The sequence below is a fragment of the Lacerta agilis genome, chromosome 1, assembly GCF_009819535.1.
Source record: "Lacerta agilis isolate rLacAgi1 chromosome 1, rLacAgi1.pri, whole genome shotgun sequence".
NCBI classification, from domain to species: domain Eukaryota; kingdom Metazoa; phylum Chordata; class Lepidosauria; order Squamata; family Lacertidae; genus Lacerta; species Lacerta agilis.
Window position 1 is genome coordinate 55,007,965 of NC_046312.1, and position 18,890 is coordinate 55,026,854.

Below are 18,890 nucleotides of genomic sequence, written 5' to 3' on the forward strand. Positions count from 1 at the left end.
TCTGAAAATGGAGAAGCTTACATAAAACGCTTGGTATATGCCAGATACCTTTAGTCCCTTTTCCCCAGTCAGTCAATCTCAACACCAACAGGTACAGAGGAATCTTGCAGACTAGCCTGTTCTCTCTCTGGTCAGCTCCAGAAGCTCCTGGCTGAACTCTTCCTCAGTGCTCACAGCCCTTCGATGACCTCTCTTGCAATCTTCAGCTTATGCCAGAAATTCAGCTCTCTCGGACTATACTGCTAGGTATACTGCCAGCTTCAGTAGCCTCTTGTCTTCCATCATATTGTGCCTTTTCTCCCAGCTCCTTCTTCTGTTCCACTGCATTTCCTAGTCTCACTTTCCCTGAACAGTGGTAGAACTGGCCTTTTTATTTGCCAACCTGCCCTTCTAACAGTCAAATTTGAATGGCATAGCATTCTCCCTCTCATCAGACCACTTTCCCAATCCAATAAGTTCCCAAAAATTTTGCCTAGTAAGCCAATCAGAAGAATTTTTTTACAGCCCACTACTTCTGTAAAGGGGGTGTGGGTAGCGCTGAGGGTTAAACCGCAGAGCCTAGGGCTTGCTGATCAGAAGGTCTGCAGTTCGAATCCCTGTGACGGGGTGAGCTCCCGTTGCTCGGTCCCTGCTCCTGCCAACCTAGCAGTTTGAAAGCATGCCAAGTGCAAGTAGATAAATAGGTACCGCTCCGGTGGGAAGGTAAACAGCATTTCCATGCGCTGCTCTGGTTTGCCAGAAGCAGCTTAGTCATGCTGGCCACATGACCCGGAAGCTGCACGGCACCTTTGCCAGGCACCTTAATAACACTTTGCCAGCCTTTCTTGGAACTGCAATAACCAGGAACCAGGTCTGACTAAAGACAAGAGTACCACAATAAATACTGCAATGCAACAGGATGCAATGATGTCATCGAATCATCCATAATAATTGGGTGAACAAATGAATGCCGGTTCTAGAGAAAACAGCTAATATAGAAATACACCTTATTTCGAACAAGCAGCAATGTTCCAGAACAGCTGCAGCTTACAAACAGTTCGTTTATGATTCAAATAGAAATAGATGTTCAGCAGCTACATTAGCTTTTACATATGTCAGAAGAGGGTGACAACACGGTTTTGTAACATAGCCAACACTGCAGTCAGCTATGGAGTGTTTCCATTTATTGTGGACGCTTGCTTGTTTGGTCTGTGGCAGCTGTCCTTTAATCTTCGCTGGAAGGGAAATTGTGAAGCAACAGAAATTTTGGAGACATCTTGTAGGTAGGCCTATATATTTCTAGCATGCAGACATCTGGGAGCTTCAAGTTTCATCATTTTCCAAGTGTGGGTGTATTGTTACGCAACCCACTAAGGAAGGGGTATAGTAACTGAAAAGGCAGTTGTCTGACAAAGATAGCTGAAACAAAGTCCTATTTCAACGAATAAAAACTTTTATCTATTTATTTAGAAGGGGTTAAGCAAGATGGTAACATCTTATTGCCATTTTAGACTTTCAACAGCACATTTGAACCTTGTCTGAAGGATGGTATTTCGAAACCTGCCTTAACAAATTTGGCGAAGGAGCTGTATTATGATTCATGTATTACACATTAGGTAGTAATAACTGATGATGCAGCTGTTTTCTTATGTCAGAGATAATGCATTGCCAGTGTAAGGGCTTGGCTCATTCTTTATTGCGTGAATCAGTATATCATAACCTAGCGGAAGGAGTAGCACAACACTGTTAGTATAGTGAAGTAATGTAAGGGACGACTAGTACAAGACAGGTTGTGTGGGTTTTTTTTTTACCTACATGTGTGGTTTTATTTTCTGATTTGCTTTGTTGAATTTAAAAAAGGGATGCTGCCTACATGCAGCACCCAGCTGGCTTCTTAGCAATGCTAGGGAGATCAGTTATAAGCTACATTAGAACATTTGTTTGTTAGTAGTTTCATGGATTCCACATGACTACCTGTTCACTGGCCCAGTTCATCAGGACAGCTTCTAGGACATTTGCCAAATGAGTGTCAGGGGGTGCTTTCAGATGAGGGCCCACATTTGCAAACAGTTCTTTCAGATACTGCAAATGCTCCATTGGCAACAAACGCTTTTTAACTGAACAGATTTTCTGCAGAAAGGGTAGATCTGGAGTAAATGGGGAACAAACGCAGGCTGGCATTTTGATATCAACATCAGGTGGATGCTGTGAAAACCTTGCATGGGTGAAGTCATCTATATCCCACACCCTGGGAGTGAAACAGACATGTTTCTGAGAATTTACTAGATAATGTTATTATCATTTGGCAGACATAAAAACATCTTTCTGCCAATCTCTGACAGTGATGTGTTCTCCTTAGTTGGTGAATTGTCTCAGATATTTCGGGAGGGGGTTATTCCAATTTGAAACAAATCTTCTCTGTGGTTGCTAAGGGATGTCTCCAATCTCTCTAAAGAATTTTGCACTGACTTCAAAACATCAGTCAGGTTATCATCTTACCTATTTCAAATTCTGCCATTGATTTTGTCACCCTTTATTGACTTCTCCACAGCGTTTCTGTCCTTAATTTCTATGTTCTCATTTAATATCCTTACTTCAGAAATCTCCTCAGTCCAGTAACACCTTCCTCCTAGTTTTTCCTTTTATCTTTCCTCCCGATTTTATCTTATATTGCATATTTCCTTTGTTGGGACATTTTCTGTACATGTGTGTCTCCCAGATATTCACTTGGAAAGCTCAAAAACAGTGCTTTAGCAGTTCAAACTATAGGCTACCTTTCACTATATATTGAGACAGATGGAATGCACTGTTAATATAAACAGAACCACAGTCACAGATTATGCTGCAGGCATAGAGGTGTTTCTTTGAGTTTCATAGGCTTCTGTATTGTGCTGGAGGTGCCAGAAAAAAGAAACACCCACAATTCTGATTTGCATTGCTTGTTTATGTGTGCCCCTATCTCTACAGATGAATCTTGGCAGAGCAGTGTGCATTGCATGCCAGAGATGCAAGAGACCCTGTAATGTGATTCAGCATAAAGCATCATATCTTTCAACTCCTTTATATGTCAGTGAAACAAAGGTTTGGCTGCTGATGTGACCCTAGTGCTCTTTATTTAGTTAGACTGAGCATGTAGACCCTAATTTGCATTAGCACTTTCCTGAATGAAAGCCATCTTACTTGTGATTCAGCTTACCTACTGGGCTGTTGCAGGGGGTGAAGCCGCATTGTGTTAGGGGGAAATTGCTTGCAAAGTTGCACGTACTTGGCAAAACTGCATGCAAAAAATGCATATATAGGGAGAAATGGGGTCCTCCCTTAAAGAGGGCATGTATTGCAGTGAGACCTGGCAACCAAATCCCTGTGTTGTGGTTGGGAGTGATTGACAGCCACAACACCCAATCAGTAGGTCCCTTGATGCAGAGTTCAATCTGGCCAATGGGACGCAAGCTAAAAGGATTGAGGGACCTATTTATACCCATGCACGTGACCCTGAGGTTCCTCTTTTCGGTGCATGCATCGGAACACCTGCCCACCTCTCCCGACTTTTAGGGCTTGTGCATTTGACCTTGCTATTGCTAGTCGAACCAGAGCCTATGCAACCGATCACTTGCTGTAATCAATAAAGTTGTGGCCTGAATTCTGCCAAAAACCAAACCAAAATTTGAGTCATGTCTGAATTTATTTGGGGCGAGGTTAAAAGGTCTGAACACGCAAATGCATATGAAAATATACAAATTTTCATACAAGCTTTTTAATTTTCATTATACATGAACATATGTGAATTTGGGGTGAACTGAACTTAAAATTGGAAACATGAGAAACTGCAAGGTGCCAAAACTGACAGATTCATTGACTTCTAGGAAGAGCAGTTTGAGGAAGAAAATAAGGGACAGGGAAGGGATGTAGCCTACCTCTGCCTGTCAGTTCTCCACCTCTGAGGCTGGGCATGCACTACACCTTTAATGCACATTCAAAGCATATCTTTTCACTTAAAGAATGCTGGGCACTGTAGTTTGTTAAAGGTTATAACTCTGTACAGCGTAAAAGACAGTGTCCAGAATTAATCAGAGAAAGAATACAATTGGAATAGTATGATGTGCACACACCCTGAATCAACCTGTCACTAAAGAAGCATCCTGACCCAAAAAAGTGGTTTATTAAAAACTACAGTGGACGCTTGGGTTGCCTCCGTGCGGGAGGCGCGTTCACAACCCGCGCCACTGTGTCTGCGCACGCGTGTGACACAATTAGGCGCTTCTGTGCATGTGCAAAGCACAATTTAGCGCTTCTGCAAGCCCCGAAAACCCAGATCTTAATCACACTCCCAACCAGTTGTGATCAAATATTTAATGCTGATAACACTGCTTTGACCCCATTCCATATTCCTTACCAAAGGATGGGGTATGAATCATGTTAATACTGCTTTCCAAATAAGCTGTATTATAACTTCACCATTCTCAGAAATGTATTTGAAAGAATGTGTTTAAGACTGGATATACAAGGAGTCAGACCTGCAATTCTTCTGTTATAGCTATTTAACTAGCCAAGGGTCCTCTAAGGATCCTAAAAGGTTGTGCAAGTTAAAAGCTGTTTGGCAGCAGCTATTATTACGTCAGGGCTGGAGCTTGCTGTCGGCAAAAATCAGCTCTAAGTTTCAAGACGCTTCCTGACTTCCCTGATTTAGGAGAATGACTTTTTCAAGGTGACAATAAAACCTGTACTATTGGTACAGACAAATCTCTTGGTGAGACAGTCCACACATATGGGTGACATTTGATTATTGTGGTGGTGATATAATTTAGGAGTTTGCCATTGATCTGAGCAAACTCTTCATTTAGAGCTGAAACAGGAAAGTGGACGTCTCACATGACATGTCTGTTGCAGAGCATTGCAGACTCCAGATACCTGTACCTGAAACTGATGGTTTGAATTTTCTTCTTAACTTTCGGTTATCTTCTTTTGAGAACTTCTGGTTATTGATAATTCCCATGCAGCATCACAGATCCTGTTAGCAGAACATTGCAGCAGGCTTTTTTGCTGGTGCAAAATTCTTGTATTTTAGGGCAACAGCCTTTAGTAAGGTTAAGTTGGGTTATCTGGCAGGGGAGATATCTTGATCATGAAAGTTCTTCTAGGGTAGGGCTCATCCACTGCATTCCAGGTGTGTGGACCCCTGCAAATTCCCCAAATACGGGAAACTTGACTGCCTAATCTGTAGGGTTGCCATATGTCAACCAATCCAAGATGCTAAAATGCCTGAAAATTAAAGTTATCACCAGGTACCAGAAATTCATTAAACTAGGGGGAAGGTGAGCTTCTCTGGTGAGAATATTCCAAATGCACGAGTGAGGTCACTAGCCTTCCAGTCACTAGCAGCCTAATTCCAAACCATAGTGTGGCCCAGACAAGGACTTCTAATGAAGATCACAAGGTTCTGGTAGATAGAAGGTGCCCCTAATGAAAATATATATCTATTGAAAAGCTCCCACATGAAATCTGAGAGCGTCCACCTCCTTTTGTGTGAGACAAAGGTTAAGAGCTATCTTTGACAGCAATCTGCATTTTCTTTTCCTCTTTTTGTTTTTGTTTTTATTTAGATAAGTGTTTTAATTGTATTATGAAAAAACTTTAAAAAAAAATTATGGATTTTTTTTTTTAGATAATGCCACTAGCTCACTGTTGAGTTAACTACTTTCATAATTATTCATTCAATGTCAAAGATTCTGTCCATTCTGCAGCTCATGGTACTGTCGATGGTCCTCCTAGCACCAGCACATCTGTACCTACAGATGCAGAAGTTAGAGACTAAGCCTGATTGACAGCTCTGGGTTTAGCCATCCTTTTAAAAAAAAAATCTCTGCCCAGTCATGTTGGCATTTTCTAAATAATACAGAAAAGTTTTCCAGGCACCTGGAAGTAATACCCATTTCAGTACGGGAAGTTGAGGCATGAAAAATGAAACTGTAACGCTTAGGATATTTGCCCATACATGCTACATCCGATTGCTTAGGCCCACACCCAGAAGCAAACAAAAAACCCCACAAAGTGAAAATCGGCATCAAGTACTCACTTCCCTTTGGCAATGCCTTGCACAGCGGTTCCCCAAAATCAAAGCATCTTTGAAACAATGTCATGACATGCAGTAAGTATACTGCAGACCATTTTCCTTCTTGGGGTGTTTGGTAATGCCAGAATCAACCATTTCCTTTCCACACCTTTCTCCAAATTAAGTGCCAGTGCGGGAATCACTTGAGAATGGCACCATTCCTAGCAAACAATGCTGCCTTTTTAGCACAGCATGCCTGATCATTATTTTCTGCAAGCTCAAAAGAGTTTGGGTGCATCTTTTGTGTGAGTTTAAATCCTTATGGAGTTTTGACATAGTTACTTATTTATGGATAGTATAGATGAGTGTACTACAAAGTCTATTTATTTGGACAGTGCTATCACTTTAGTCTACAATGTTATACTCTTAACTGGGAATAAAACCCACTAAACACAATGGGCCTTACTTCTGAGTAGACAAATACAGGATCATAGAATCATACAACTGTCGGGTTGGAAGGGACCCCGAGGGTCATCTAGTCCACGCCCTGCAATGCAGGAATCTCAACTAGATCATTCATGTCTTGTTAGGTCTTGTGTATCACCACTTGTGTTTTTTTTGTTTCAAGCTTATATATAATTATTGAAGTTTCTTAGGAATAAGCATGACATGAGCCAGTTATTGTTCAGCACTTTTAAGCCCAACATATTTCTGTGGGGAAAATTGACTCATGAGCTTAAACTTCCCCCCAAATCAAGGTCACCCCAAAGAGTTATCTTTGGCAGCATAATTACCTGTGCAATTAATAGTTTTCAAAAAAATCAAAGAAAAATTATACACAAAATAAGCATGCAACAGCTGAGCTCAGGATTAGAGCAGAATTCCTCAGAAGTGTTCCACACAAGTTACCAGTAGTTAAGAGGATGTTTGCAAAGTGCTTAGAACTTACAACACACATTTAAACAAAAAAAATTCTCTCATTTTCCTTTGAGGGAAATGTTCGTGTGGATATTTGTCTACATTGTGTATACCAATAAAGGCTTAAGAAGCAAAAGAGAGAGAGTTGTGGAAAACTACACATTCATTAAATGGAATTAAAATGTGCTGGAATGTCAGTTTGATAAAGAAAGCCATTTAAGGCACCCGCTTTCTTATTTCTTTTCTGATCTTTTCTTCTTCTACATTATTTAATTCATATCCAAACATCCCATTCGTGCTGTGGGTGGGGTCAGCAAAAGCCAGGAGCAGGGAAATCGCAGCCAGCAGCTGATGATGATACAGTAGATGCAACACTTCAAGAGAGACTGCTTGTGGTTTGAAGATCAGGGAACTGACAAGCTGTCAGATTTGGCATTCTCCCCTTTCCAACTGGGATTCTATCTGCAGCATCAACTGTCAAATGTATATTATTCAACATGTTTTTATAGCAACCACTTTTAAAAAAAAGTTGGGTGGTTTCAACTGAAATCCCACAATGGGTGACTGAAATTAGAAAAGTTATCTTATAACTCTGAAGGGCAGGATGTTGGTTAAGGGAATGTCAAGAGTGCTTGATATATGAATTTCATAAACTGAAAACATTTCGCTTTGTCTAAAAAAAATATGCTAGTACATGCATGCAACTATGTGTGCTTGACTGCACTATTCCACTGCTCATAGCATCATAGAATTGTAGCATTGGAAGGGACTATGAGGGTCATCTTGTCAGCCTAAAATGCAACAAATTCATAAGCTTTATGGTGTATTATAAACTGTAATGGATAAAAACAGACCAATGGGCCACCTAGGCCAGCATCTGGTTCTCACGGTGGCCAACCAGATGCCTGTAGGAAACCCACAAACAGGACACATGCACAAGACACTCTCCCCTCCTGCAGTTTTCAGCAACTAATATTCAGAAGTGTACTGCATCAGACCATGGGGGCAGAACATAGCTATCATGGATAGTAGCTAATAGGGTCGCCATATTTCAAACAGTGAAAATCGCAACAAAAATTGACGGTTTTGAGCTATTTTTAAGGAAAATATGCAAAAACAACACTACCGACATGGGTTGCTATACACATGGAATTTTCCCAGACATTTTGCTGATTTCCGCCCGGACACTGCTTCCGAATGCAGTATTCTGGGTATGTCTGGGAAATTCCAGGTGTATGGTAACCCTAGCAGCCTATGATAGTCTTTATCTTCAAGTAATTTGTCCGATCCTATCAAGGTCTTGTTCCTGACAGTTCAGACCGCATGAGCGTGTATGTGAAATTACGAGGTCCCCCAAAACATGCACCACCTTACATTTGTTTATACAGACTTGCATCTGCCATTTTACCCCATATTCACTAAGTTTGGAGATGCCCTTTCAGAGCTCTTCACAACCTTCTTTTGTTTTAACAACCCAGGACAACTTAATATCATAAAAAACTTGGCAACTTCACTGCTCACCCTTAACTCTGGTCATTCATAAACCCGTTTAAAAGCATATATCCCAATATAAATGATTGGTGAACTCCACTTTCTACATTCCTCCATGTGGATCACTGTCCATTTATTCCTCTCTGCTTCCTGCTACTTAACCAGTTCCTGATCCTCAAGAGGACATTTCCTCTTTTTCCATGACTGCTAGGCTTATTCAGGAGTCTTCAGTGAGGTACTTTTCAGATTTTGTACTTTTCTCCACATGTAAGTGACTTCCAAACATCAAATGTGTTCTACTTAAATCAACATAAGGCTGTTGTTTAAATTCCATGTTTTGGGCAAGCTGTAATCTGCTATCTTTCTAAGAGCTAGTGACAGTGCAATGTGTTCCAGCTTGAACTCCCCAGATAACCTAGGAATCGAAGGTGCAATGCATGTCTTCACCATTATGCTAGTGATGGCCACCAGGATGAAAAGTGAGGAGAAAAGACTGTGTCAAAATCCACTCTGTGCATTGTTATGTGGACCCCAAAGATGTATCGTGGCTCCAGCTGCAGCACTAAATGCTGACTGTGGTTGGATGAAGGCAAATAAGCTGAAATACAAGGGGGTGGAGAGTACTGTTTTGTGTAGAAAGTTCACTTTCTGGATAGAGTTGCACAGCCTTTGATGAACCTGTTCTGGATAGAGTTGCACAGCCTTTGATGAATCAGGTACACATCTTGGACATCCTTCTGGACTGGTGCTATTTGTTGTAATAGAGTTAGGTGTGACCATCAAACTCCCCAACTCCAGCTGTTTCACACAGATGTTAAACAATACAGGGGCCAGAATAGAATCCTGAGGGCCTCCATAGCAAGGGAGCCCAGAAGGATACCATGGTCAATAGTATAAAAAGCTGCTGAAAGTTCTCACAGAACCAACTGGGACAACTCTCCCTATCCAACTGCTGGCAGAAATCATCTACTGAGGTGATCAAAACCGCCTCTATCCCATAATCAGGCCTGAAACCAAACTGGAATGGATCTAGATAATCTGACTCATCCAGAAACCCCTGGAGCTGAGATGCTACCACACATTCCTGTACCCTGCCTATACCCATATGAACCTGCTTGAACCTTAGGATCATTCACCTCAGAGATTGTTTCTTGGCCTGCCAGGAAAAAAACAGGTTGACAACAACTAAGACAGAGCCTTTTCAGTGGTGTTTTTTAATCTTTAGAACTCCTTCCCCCATCATTGACAAACCCCTTTGGGTTGCTTTTCAATCAGCTCTAATGACTCATTTGTTTTACTTAGACTTGTTTTACTTAGATTTCTTTGATTAATTTTTACTAATAATGAAGTCTCTTTGGATCCTTATGCTTAAGTCTCCGTGCTTAGAACTCTGTCATTCTGGATTTGTGTTGTTTTTGGTTGGTGTCTAGTTTCCATTAATTTACATTTTCTACTTTTACTGTAATTATTTTTTATCTATTGGTGAAAAACCACCTCGTTAGAACATTGCCCTAAAAAGTGGAGCATAAATATTTAAAATAACTCAATAAATATAAAGCTTCTCTGGAAAATACTAATAAAATACTACACTAATCTGTGAATCCAGCCCCACACTTTGTATCCTGCCCTTGTTGGACTCATGCAAACAATGTGGACCAGGTTGGAACTAGAATAAACTGGAACACCATTCTATTTTGAATTGTAGGCATTGTAATTGTAACTGCTGAATGAGAGAAAAAAGTTGTGATTGTGTACACTGTAAGGTAACTGCTTTCATGGCTTTTGAAAAAAAATCATTGTTTTGGCCATCCTCTGCAGGAAACATTCAAACCACAAATCTATTTAGAGCAAGTGTTGTTAAACTTAAGTTTAAACTGTTTATGCCACACATTTGTGTCTTGCTCTTGAGTAGTTGAATGTTGAGAAGACTGGGTGACTTTTGCATTTGCAGGTTAGATGTTAAAAGACTGTTTCAAATTTCAAGGCTGCACCACTTGTTTCTGAGAGGTTATATTTAGAAAATATAAAACACACAGAGAGAGAGAGCCATGAGCCATATTTTCCTGCTGCAAACTTTGTACCCAGTTTAACAGAGAAAAGGGGTGGAACACGGAACAAGCCACATGATTCCATAATTGTCCTCCTTATGAAATTATACCTCAGAGAAGTATTTGAATTCAGTTATGACAATGCATAAACCAATTCACATTAACTCTTTGTAGCATTCTGCACCTCAATTTCTGCTCAATCAAAATGTCCAAGGAAAAAAGCTGAACACACTGGAAAGTTCTTAATAGAAGTAAAATTATCAAACGTTTCATAAACCTTTTCTCATTAAGATCCCTCTGTCCTTCCTATCCTTCCTCCAGTTTTGCCAATTTTGCTGATGCTTGTTATTTAATAGCTCACAGCAGGTTCAACCTGAAAGGTATTGTTTCCTAACAAAAGCAGATTCTTTCCATGTTGTGATTTATTTGCTGAACTGCCACCATTTTGTCATTAGTATAAAAAGGTGGGGTAATATTAACAAAGAAAGGCTTTGAAATATTTCAGGCTTTAATTTTTGATTAAAAACTTTTTTAGTTGCAGTGTTTTTAATTTTTGTGATATTATGATCACTCACATGATACAGCCAGAAATGGGGTGAAGGGATCCTTTAATTTTCAAATAAGGCATAAGGGTTTTTTATAGTTGGTTTGCAATTTTGAATTTATTTAACCATAACTTTGGTGCAAAAGGTAAGGGACCCCTGGATGGTTAAGTCCAGTCAAAGGCGACTATGGGATTGTGGCACTCATCTCGCTTCAGGCCAAAGGAGCCTGCGTTTGTCCACAGACAACTTTCCAGGTCATGTGGCCAGCATGACTAAGCCACTTCTGGCAAACCAGAGCAGCGCATGGAAACGCCGTTTACCTTCCCGCCGGAGCGGTACCCATTTATCTACTTGCACTTTGACGGGCTTTCAAACTGCTAGGTTGGCAGGAGCTGGGACCGAGCAATGGCAGCTCACCCCATTGAGGGGATTTGAACTGCCGACCTTCCAATCTGCAAGCCCTACGCTGAGAGGTTTAGACTACAGTGCCACCCTCATCTAAACCCACTCCAGCAGTGCTTGGGACTGTGTTGTAACCATCTTCAATTCTTCCTTTGCTGCTCCTTCTTTTCCCCTTCTCTACCCCTCTTGCCTTCAACAAGTATCATCTTCCATTCCCTCTTTCAAACAGGTCTAGGAATCTACAACTGCAGCTGTAATGACCTCACACTTCTTGCTGGGATTGCATTTTTGCTGTGCTCTCATTCATGCTGCTGAGATTATTCCCTCGGCCAGTTGCGAAAACCAGAATACCACTTTGACATTTTGTGGTAGCAGGTCATGCTATTATCATATTTGGGGCATCCCCAGTATGCGGGGAAGCTTTTCATAGACATTTATTTATTTTATATCCTGCCCTTCCTCACAAAGAAGCCCAGGATGGCAAACACACAAACAATAAAACATCTGGAAAATCCCAATACAGATGCAGACTATAAGATCTCTACATAAAAAAACTTGTTGGAAGAGGCAGGCTTTCAGTAGGCACAAAAAGAGACAGCAGAGAAGGAGTCTAATATTTAATGGGAGGAAATTCCAAAAGCTACCTTAAATACCCTACCCAAAAAAAGACTGACTGCCCCCAAAAAATCCAACAATGGCTATAAGGAAGGGAAAAATCTATAACAGTTCTCAGACAACATTCATGTATTTATTTTAGCTGGGTATGTGTCAACAAGTTCTTCTGGGCAGCTTATGACAAGAAAAAAAAATTCAAATGCACAAGAAGGCAGGCCAACAATAAAGCATATAAAAGCAGTATAAGAACAAGAGGCAGAAGCAAAATGATTTAAAACCCTAGGAAAACAGTAACATTTTTGCCTTGCACCAAAATGGCATCAAGGTACGGTAGGCTTTCTCTGTGACAAACATATTCCATATCCTGGCTACCACCACTGAGATGCGCCTTATCTCAGTAGACCTCACCTGGTGGGTGCACCAAAGGAAGGAACTGGGTAGAAGCTCTTAAGGTCAGAGTACGTACATGTGGACAAGGGCAATCTTCCAGGAACTTTGGTCCCGACCCAAACCAATAAAGACTTTAAAGATCAAAACCAGAATTCTGAACTGGGTCCAGAAATGGACACATGAGAATCCAAAGGGAAACACCGACCTGACAAGGTGTGGTGTTGTGAAGTTCCAGCTCAGGCATATCACTTAATACACCTAATTACCTGAGTCTGTTCAGGAAATGGCCAAAATAACAGCACATGAAAACCAGCATAAAGAAAGGATATTACATTCACAACAAGTGTGAATAAAGGGCATACTGTATAAAATACAGTTTGACAGTCATCCTGTTCAGAAGGCAGAAAAACAAAACCCTCTTTAAGAACAGTAGACAGAATCCCATTCTCTTCTATAGGTAACGTTTCTGGTTTCATCACCTCACCTGAGTTAGACTGCCTCTTCAGCATAAGGACTTCGCCTTTCTATGTGTCCCTTGCTATTTCTTGGCACTCCCAAGTCTTCTATTACCAAACCCTGGAGATATCTGGATACACCCAAATAAATGAGGCTGGTTTTCACTTTCCTTGCAAGGGAGAGGCATAAGGCCCAACCTATACACTACCGATAGAGGCACAACCACTCCCATGCTGCACCTAACATTTGAAGGAAGGAATTCAAGAAGCCAAGGCCAGCACATGGTTCCTATCCATGCCTCATGGTACAGCAACATTGATATGGGAAGCAATGATGTGTCACTAGCTCTGCCGACACAGATTTGGTTCCATCAAATGTTTCCAGGAGTAGTGGTTGAGAGGCCATGCTGCAGCAACTGCCAGGCAACTGCAGGTAGCATATAAACTGAGTATCAGAAAGGTTCTGGATTAAATAGATTGCACTATTGAAGAGTCAATTGCTCCAGGCTGAAGGTACTATAGGAATGAGAGGCAATTTGGATCTGTAGCCTTTGGCAGCTGGGAACTGGGAGATCTGGGTTTAAATTACTTGAATGGTTGGCTTTGTGCAATCTGCTGTTTCTTAGGGTACTTACAGACTGTCATTATTTCAGTCACATACAAACTCAGGTTGTTAAAAGGATAGCCCCTTGCACAACAAACCTGTTCTCCCAAAAGACTAGACCTTATGCAATAAGGAAACTGATCGGGGAATGCCCTGGAAAAGGTGGGATAACATTTGTTTTTATGCAGCAGTCATCTAACTTCTTTGCAAACAAATCGGAAGGAATGCTCATTAAACAGCAAGTGTCATCTAATCTCCTTGCAAACAAATCAGGGTGGCTGCTCAGTCTCCACTTGGCCTCAGCAAAATGGAAATACAGTAATCGTATAGCTTTTTTAAGGAGGAAAGTCAAAGCTTTCCAAGCCTTGACATCTCCAGTTGGAACTGGAAAATGCAAGAGTCATTGTCACTCAGTCTAGACAATACTGACCTAGCTGGACAAATGGTCTGAATCGGTGCAAGGTAACGAGGACTGTAAAGTATTTTATAACTCATTTGCCACATCCTAATCCTGCTCCTGTTTCACAAATCTCATGGCAGCATATACGGCATTATCCAAGATGAATCTGGCAAGCTACAGGTTAAAGTAAGTGACAGTAGTGGACCCCAGGACACCCACAAGGCTTTATAGCTGAGCAAGAGTTTGCACTCATGTCTTCGGCTGTGGACTAGAATCCGATATCCCACTACATGACCTGTCGGAAAAGCGACAAAAATGCTAAAGAGAATTCTATCTAGTCCTGTAGAATTGTCTGTATTCAGATATAACAAGACAGGAAGATTGTTCTTTCTTTTTTGAAGAGAGGGAGCTGAAAACAGTTTGAGACTTTACATCCCATGCACTGTCTGACTCCTCAACCGTTTTCATTGCATCTGCTCATATAAAATCTTCTCACTGAAAAAACAACAACTACTGTACTGCCCGTCTCCAGCTCAGGGTGGTGCTGGTGGGGGAACCAAGTGCATTTGCAAAGCCATTTGTCACTATAAAGCTTGCCTGGAATGTACCGCATACCGACCAAAATATAATGTAGCCATAATCTAATACCTTGCTAAACCCTTAAAGAAACTCTCCTGCAAGACATACATGTGGCTTGACATGTTTTTTTCCTAACCACACCGAGGATTAGATTATCCGGGAAGGAGAGATCCTTCTCTCTCTTTTTACAGCTAAAATGCAACACAACCCAGAGTAATTGCAGGCTGGGCTTATTTATAGAAGGTTTGGCAGTTCATAAAAGGGAATATTAGCTGAGCAAGGAATAACTAAATAAGAAACATAACCATTCTAAAATGTACATATGTACGTACACATGTTATATCTAATCCAAAATGTTAGCCACACCTCATATATCTCTCACAAATCAAGAACACCTCCTTATGTTTGAAAAATGCATACTCGGGTACCTGGTAACCTGTTCGGTTGTGTGTGTGTGTGTGTGTGTGTTTTAAAGTAAAACCCTGATCACCGAAGAAGTATTTCTGAAAGCAGTGCTGGAAAAAAAAAAAATCTGGAAATTCCAAAATGTGGTTAGAACCGTGCACTCTGACACACCCATTTAGGAATTGGTAGAGCAACCTATTATCCAATTTACTTCTTTATGATCAAATAAGTATTAAAAACACTAAGGAGCCAATGCCCCCCTCTTTTTTTTAAAAAAAACCCAACTATTTTGTAAGCTTCCAATGATCTGGTGGGGGGGGGTGGATAAGGATAATAGATTCCCTTCAAAACAGCTCAAGGCAATTTCTATTACAATGGGTCTCTGTTGAAGGCACAGTTATTTCTTTGCAAATACTTGTGGTTCTGTATCACATCAAACTTTTAAAGACTTATTTTGTCATTCGGGGCATGTGATTTTCTTAAATGCATGAGCACTTTCATTGCCAAACAAGCATTTCGTTTTATTATTCACAGGCAGACTTCGGAAAGCTAGCTGGGGGGCAAGGAGGGAAATGAGCTGCCCATTCCTGCCAGACTGGCTTAAAGTTTGCTTCTAAACCTCCTCACTAGTCCTGCTCAAATTAAAGTTCTGAAAGCCAGCGAGCACTTTTCACTTTATGCCCTTAAAAGTCTCCAAATTTCATTCCCAGCATGGAGAAGAGAAGTCGTTATGGCTTCTGCATCTTGCAAGTATGCAACCGCTTGTTTCTCCTGAAACTCAAGAATACAGCTATTGTAAGGTTCCCCCCCCCCCCCCGATGTCTACTTCACAGAAGGAACGGAGCAAATAATAAATACATAACTGTGGTTTGCAGGGCTGAATATGGACCAGATGTGCAGAAGCTCATTTCTCTGTCCAACATTGTTAGCTTTAAACCTCAGTGTTTCAAGCTAAAAGAACCTTCTATACTCCTCTATCCTGCCTCCACACAAAACACACCCATGCATCCCTCTTGTAACAAAAATTCCAGTTTCCATTTCAGTGTCTTTGTCACGCGGGAAACGCACAGCAAAATGTCAATGAAGTTGTACAGTCCAGTAATCCCAGCAGCTGGCAAGCCGGAGGAAGTTTTTGCTCTCCGAAGTATCTCATACGCTCATCGGCTAGTATAAGGGATTTCATTCATAAGTCACTTACCTATCCGGGCTAAAGAAAGCTGCAACAAGTAAAATCCAACAGCTGCACCCAACCAGACCTTGGCCATTGTTTCCTCTCTTCGAGTTAATGTGTAAAAGTCAAGGAGCTCCTCTCTCCCTGCCTGCACAAAGGAGGGGCAGGAAGCCAAAGGAGGGGTGGGGAAGGTCCCAGGTCTTGTTAAGTCTGCACAGAGAGGCAGCGTCGGAAGTTTGCTGCAGTTTTTATTCCAATTCAAAGTAACTGAAGGAGTGACAAAACAGGGAGGGGAGCGGAATCAAAAGTCACACCCATCTTGAAACAAAAGTGACTAGGCAAAAGGGGGAGGAGAGAAGGCTACTACTTATGAGTAAGCAGTTACCAGCAGCAATTAGTGGAGGCTCCAAATATCTTTTACTCATCACAGAGAAGCCTTACTGGAGCAGATGTGCTGGGAATTGTCTGCAATTCTTCATGCTTAGCAAGGAGGGGAGAAGCTGCCCTCAAAGACCAAAAGTCTATATAAAAGATCCAGAATAACAGAGGTTTTAGAAGTACGTTTTAATATACATATATTCCTTGTGAATTCACAGCACAAGGTAGAGAGTTTAAACAAAGAACTACATTTCTCTGTAGGTTTGCCAGTAATCCAAATCTAGTTGCTTCTGCAGAAGACATGTTGTTGTTCAGTCATGTCTGACTCTTCGTGACCCCACGGACCAGAGCACGCCAGGCACGCCTGTCTTTCACTGCCTCCCGCAGTTTGGTCAGATTTATGTTGGTAGCCTCGAGAACACTGTTCAACCATCTCATCCTCTGTCGTCCCCTTCTCCTTGTGCCCTCCATCTTTCCCAGCATCAGGGTCTTTTCCAGGGAGTCTTCTCTTCTCATGAGGTGGCCAAAGTATTGGAGCCTCAGCTTCAGGATCTGTCCTTCCAGTGAGCACTCAGGGCTGATTTCCTTAAGAATGGATAGGATTGATCTTCTTGCAGTCCATGGGACTCTCAAGTGTCTCCTCCAGCACCATAATTCAAAAGCATCAATTCTTCGGCGATCAGCCTTCTTTATGGTCCAGCTCTTACTTCTATACATCACTACTGGGAAAACCATAGCTTTAACTATATGGACCTTTGTCGGCAAGGTGATGTCTCTACTTTTTAATATGCTGTCTAGGTTTGTCATTGCTTTTCTCCCAAGAAGCAGGTGTCTTTTAATTTCGTGACTGCTGTCACCATCTGCAGTGATCATGGAACCCAAGAAAGTGAAATCTCTCACTGCCTCCATTTCTTCCCCTTCTATTTGCCAGGAGGTGATGGAACCAATGGCCATGATCTTAGTTTTTTTTTTTTTTTAAGTTGAGCTTCAGACCATATTTTGCGCTCTCCTCTTTCACCCTCATTAAAAGGTTCTTTAATTCCTCCTCACTTTCTGCCATCAAGGTTTTGTCATCAGCATATCTGAAGTTGTTGATATTTCCTCCGACAATCTTAATTCCAGCTTGGGATTCATCCCAATGAATTCTGCATATAAGTTAAATAAGCAGGGAGACAATATACAGCCTTGTTGTACTCCTTTCCCAATTTTGAACCAATCAGTTATTCCATATCTAGTTCTAGTTCTAACTGTAGCTTCTTGTCCCACATAGACCCCAATGTGGTCCACACACAATCTAGACTTTGCCTCCGGAAAGGCTTCTTGAGAAACTAGCTTCATTCTGAAATTAAAAGCTGATTGCATTGCATTGAGTTCGCATTACCCTACAGTTTGTCCATTTGAAAACATTGCATTGGTGGTGCTGGGGGTGTATCCACACCTGCCCCCAATGACATTGTGAACAGAAGTGTGTGAATCTGAATTTACGACATGGTTTATCTCTGTAGATCATGACATAAGAATAAGATTGACATAACATAAACATGACATGCGGTTCTCCATCCTGACGTGGTACAAACCTGGTACTGGACTCCTCTCTGGAAATACTTCACACCTTGAGAAGGTCAATACATGCAAATGCAGTTGCTAGCAGTTCAAACTCCTGACAATACCTTCAAGCTAATGGTGGCACAGGAGGCAGACAAAGAGATGGCCACTGCTCACTATCACACTTCTTCCACCCTTTTGTTAAGCAAAACACAGAGAGTGAGAAGCAAACAGGATAGCCAGTTTTTAGCCATTTCTCACTAGGATGAGCATTGCAAGGTAAGAAACAGGCAGGAAATATGGGGGTGGGAGGCAGCAATTGCTAATCTCAAAGCCCCTAATTTCCCCCTTGGAGGCATGAGCTAAGAACCCCAGCATTCCCAGTAGTTAACTAACAATCCTAGCTCCAAGGAAACAGCACACATACAGTACCTGCTTCACTTTAAGGACAGATACTGTATATTCTTCCTTCTCATTTCTTGCTCTTAGCGTGGGCCCTGCTGGCAAAATTGCCACACCCACATTTCTGTAGGCTTTTTAGAATAGGGAATCTTTCACCCTTCAGATCAAGGGTGTGTGTGTGTTGTAGGAGTTGCTGCCTGCTTAAATTGTAATTGTGCAGTCTGAAGAAGCATTTATAGGTTCTGTCTCTTGTAGTTCATATACAGTAATAGGCCAAGCTTTCTTTATTCCTTTGGTGTGAGAAGTTCTTTTGCCATAAGGTTACCATGTATTCATAACAAGCACACTTCATAACTCCAGCCAAAGATCCTAAACCTCTCAGCAGTGTGTATATGAGTGCTTGGACATGTATGTGGGTTCAGACTGCAACAACGTTGTGGGTGGGCGGATACCAAGATTGCCGCCTTCATTCACCCAGGACATGTGCAGAGAGGAAAAGGCACGGATCATCCAA

The 18,890-nt window shown here is 41.5% G+C and overlaps 1 protein-coding gene and 1 pseudogene across 1 annotated transcript in view; one reads left to right on the forward strand and one right to left on the reverse strand.

Moving 5' to 3' along the window:
• CD44 (CD44 molecule (Indian blood group)) overlaps positions 1–16,484 on the reverse strand; it is a 66,796-nt gene extending 50,312 nt beyond the window's left edge. Inside the window, 1 exon segment of the mRNA XM_033149829.1 lies at positions 16,079–16,484. Coding sequence (XP_033005720.1) covers positions 16,079–16,145 — 67 coding nt within the window. The 5' untranslated portion in view covers positions 16,146–16,484.
• On the forward strand, positions 5,071–5,222 carry LOC117061658 (annotated as a pseudogene).
• Positions 16,485–18,890: the final 2,406 nt, after the last annotated feature.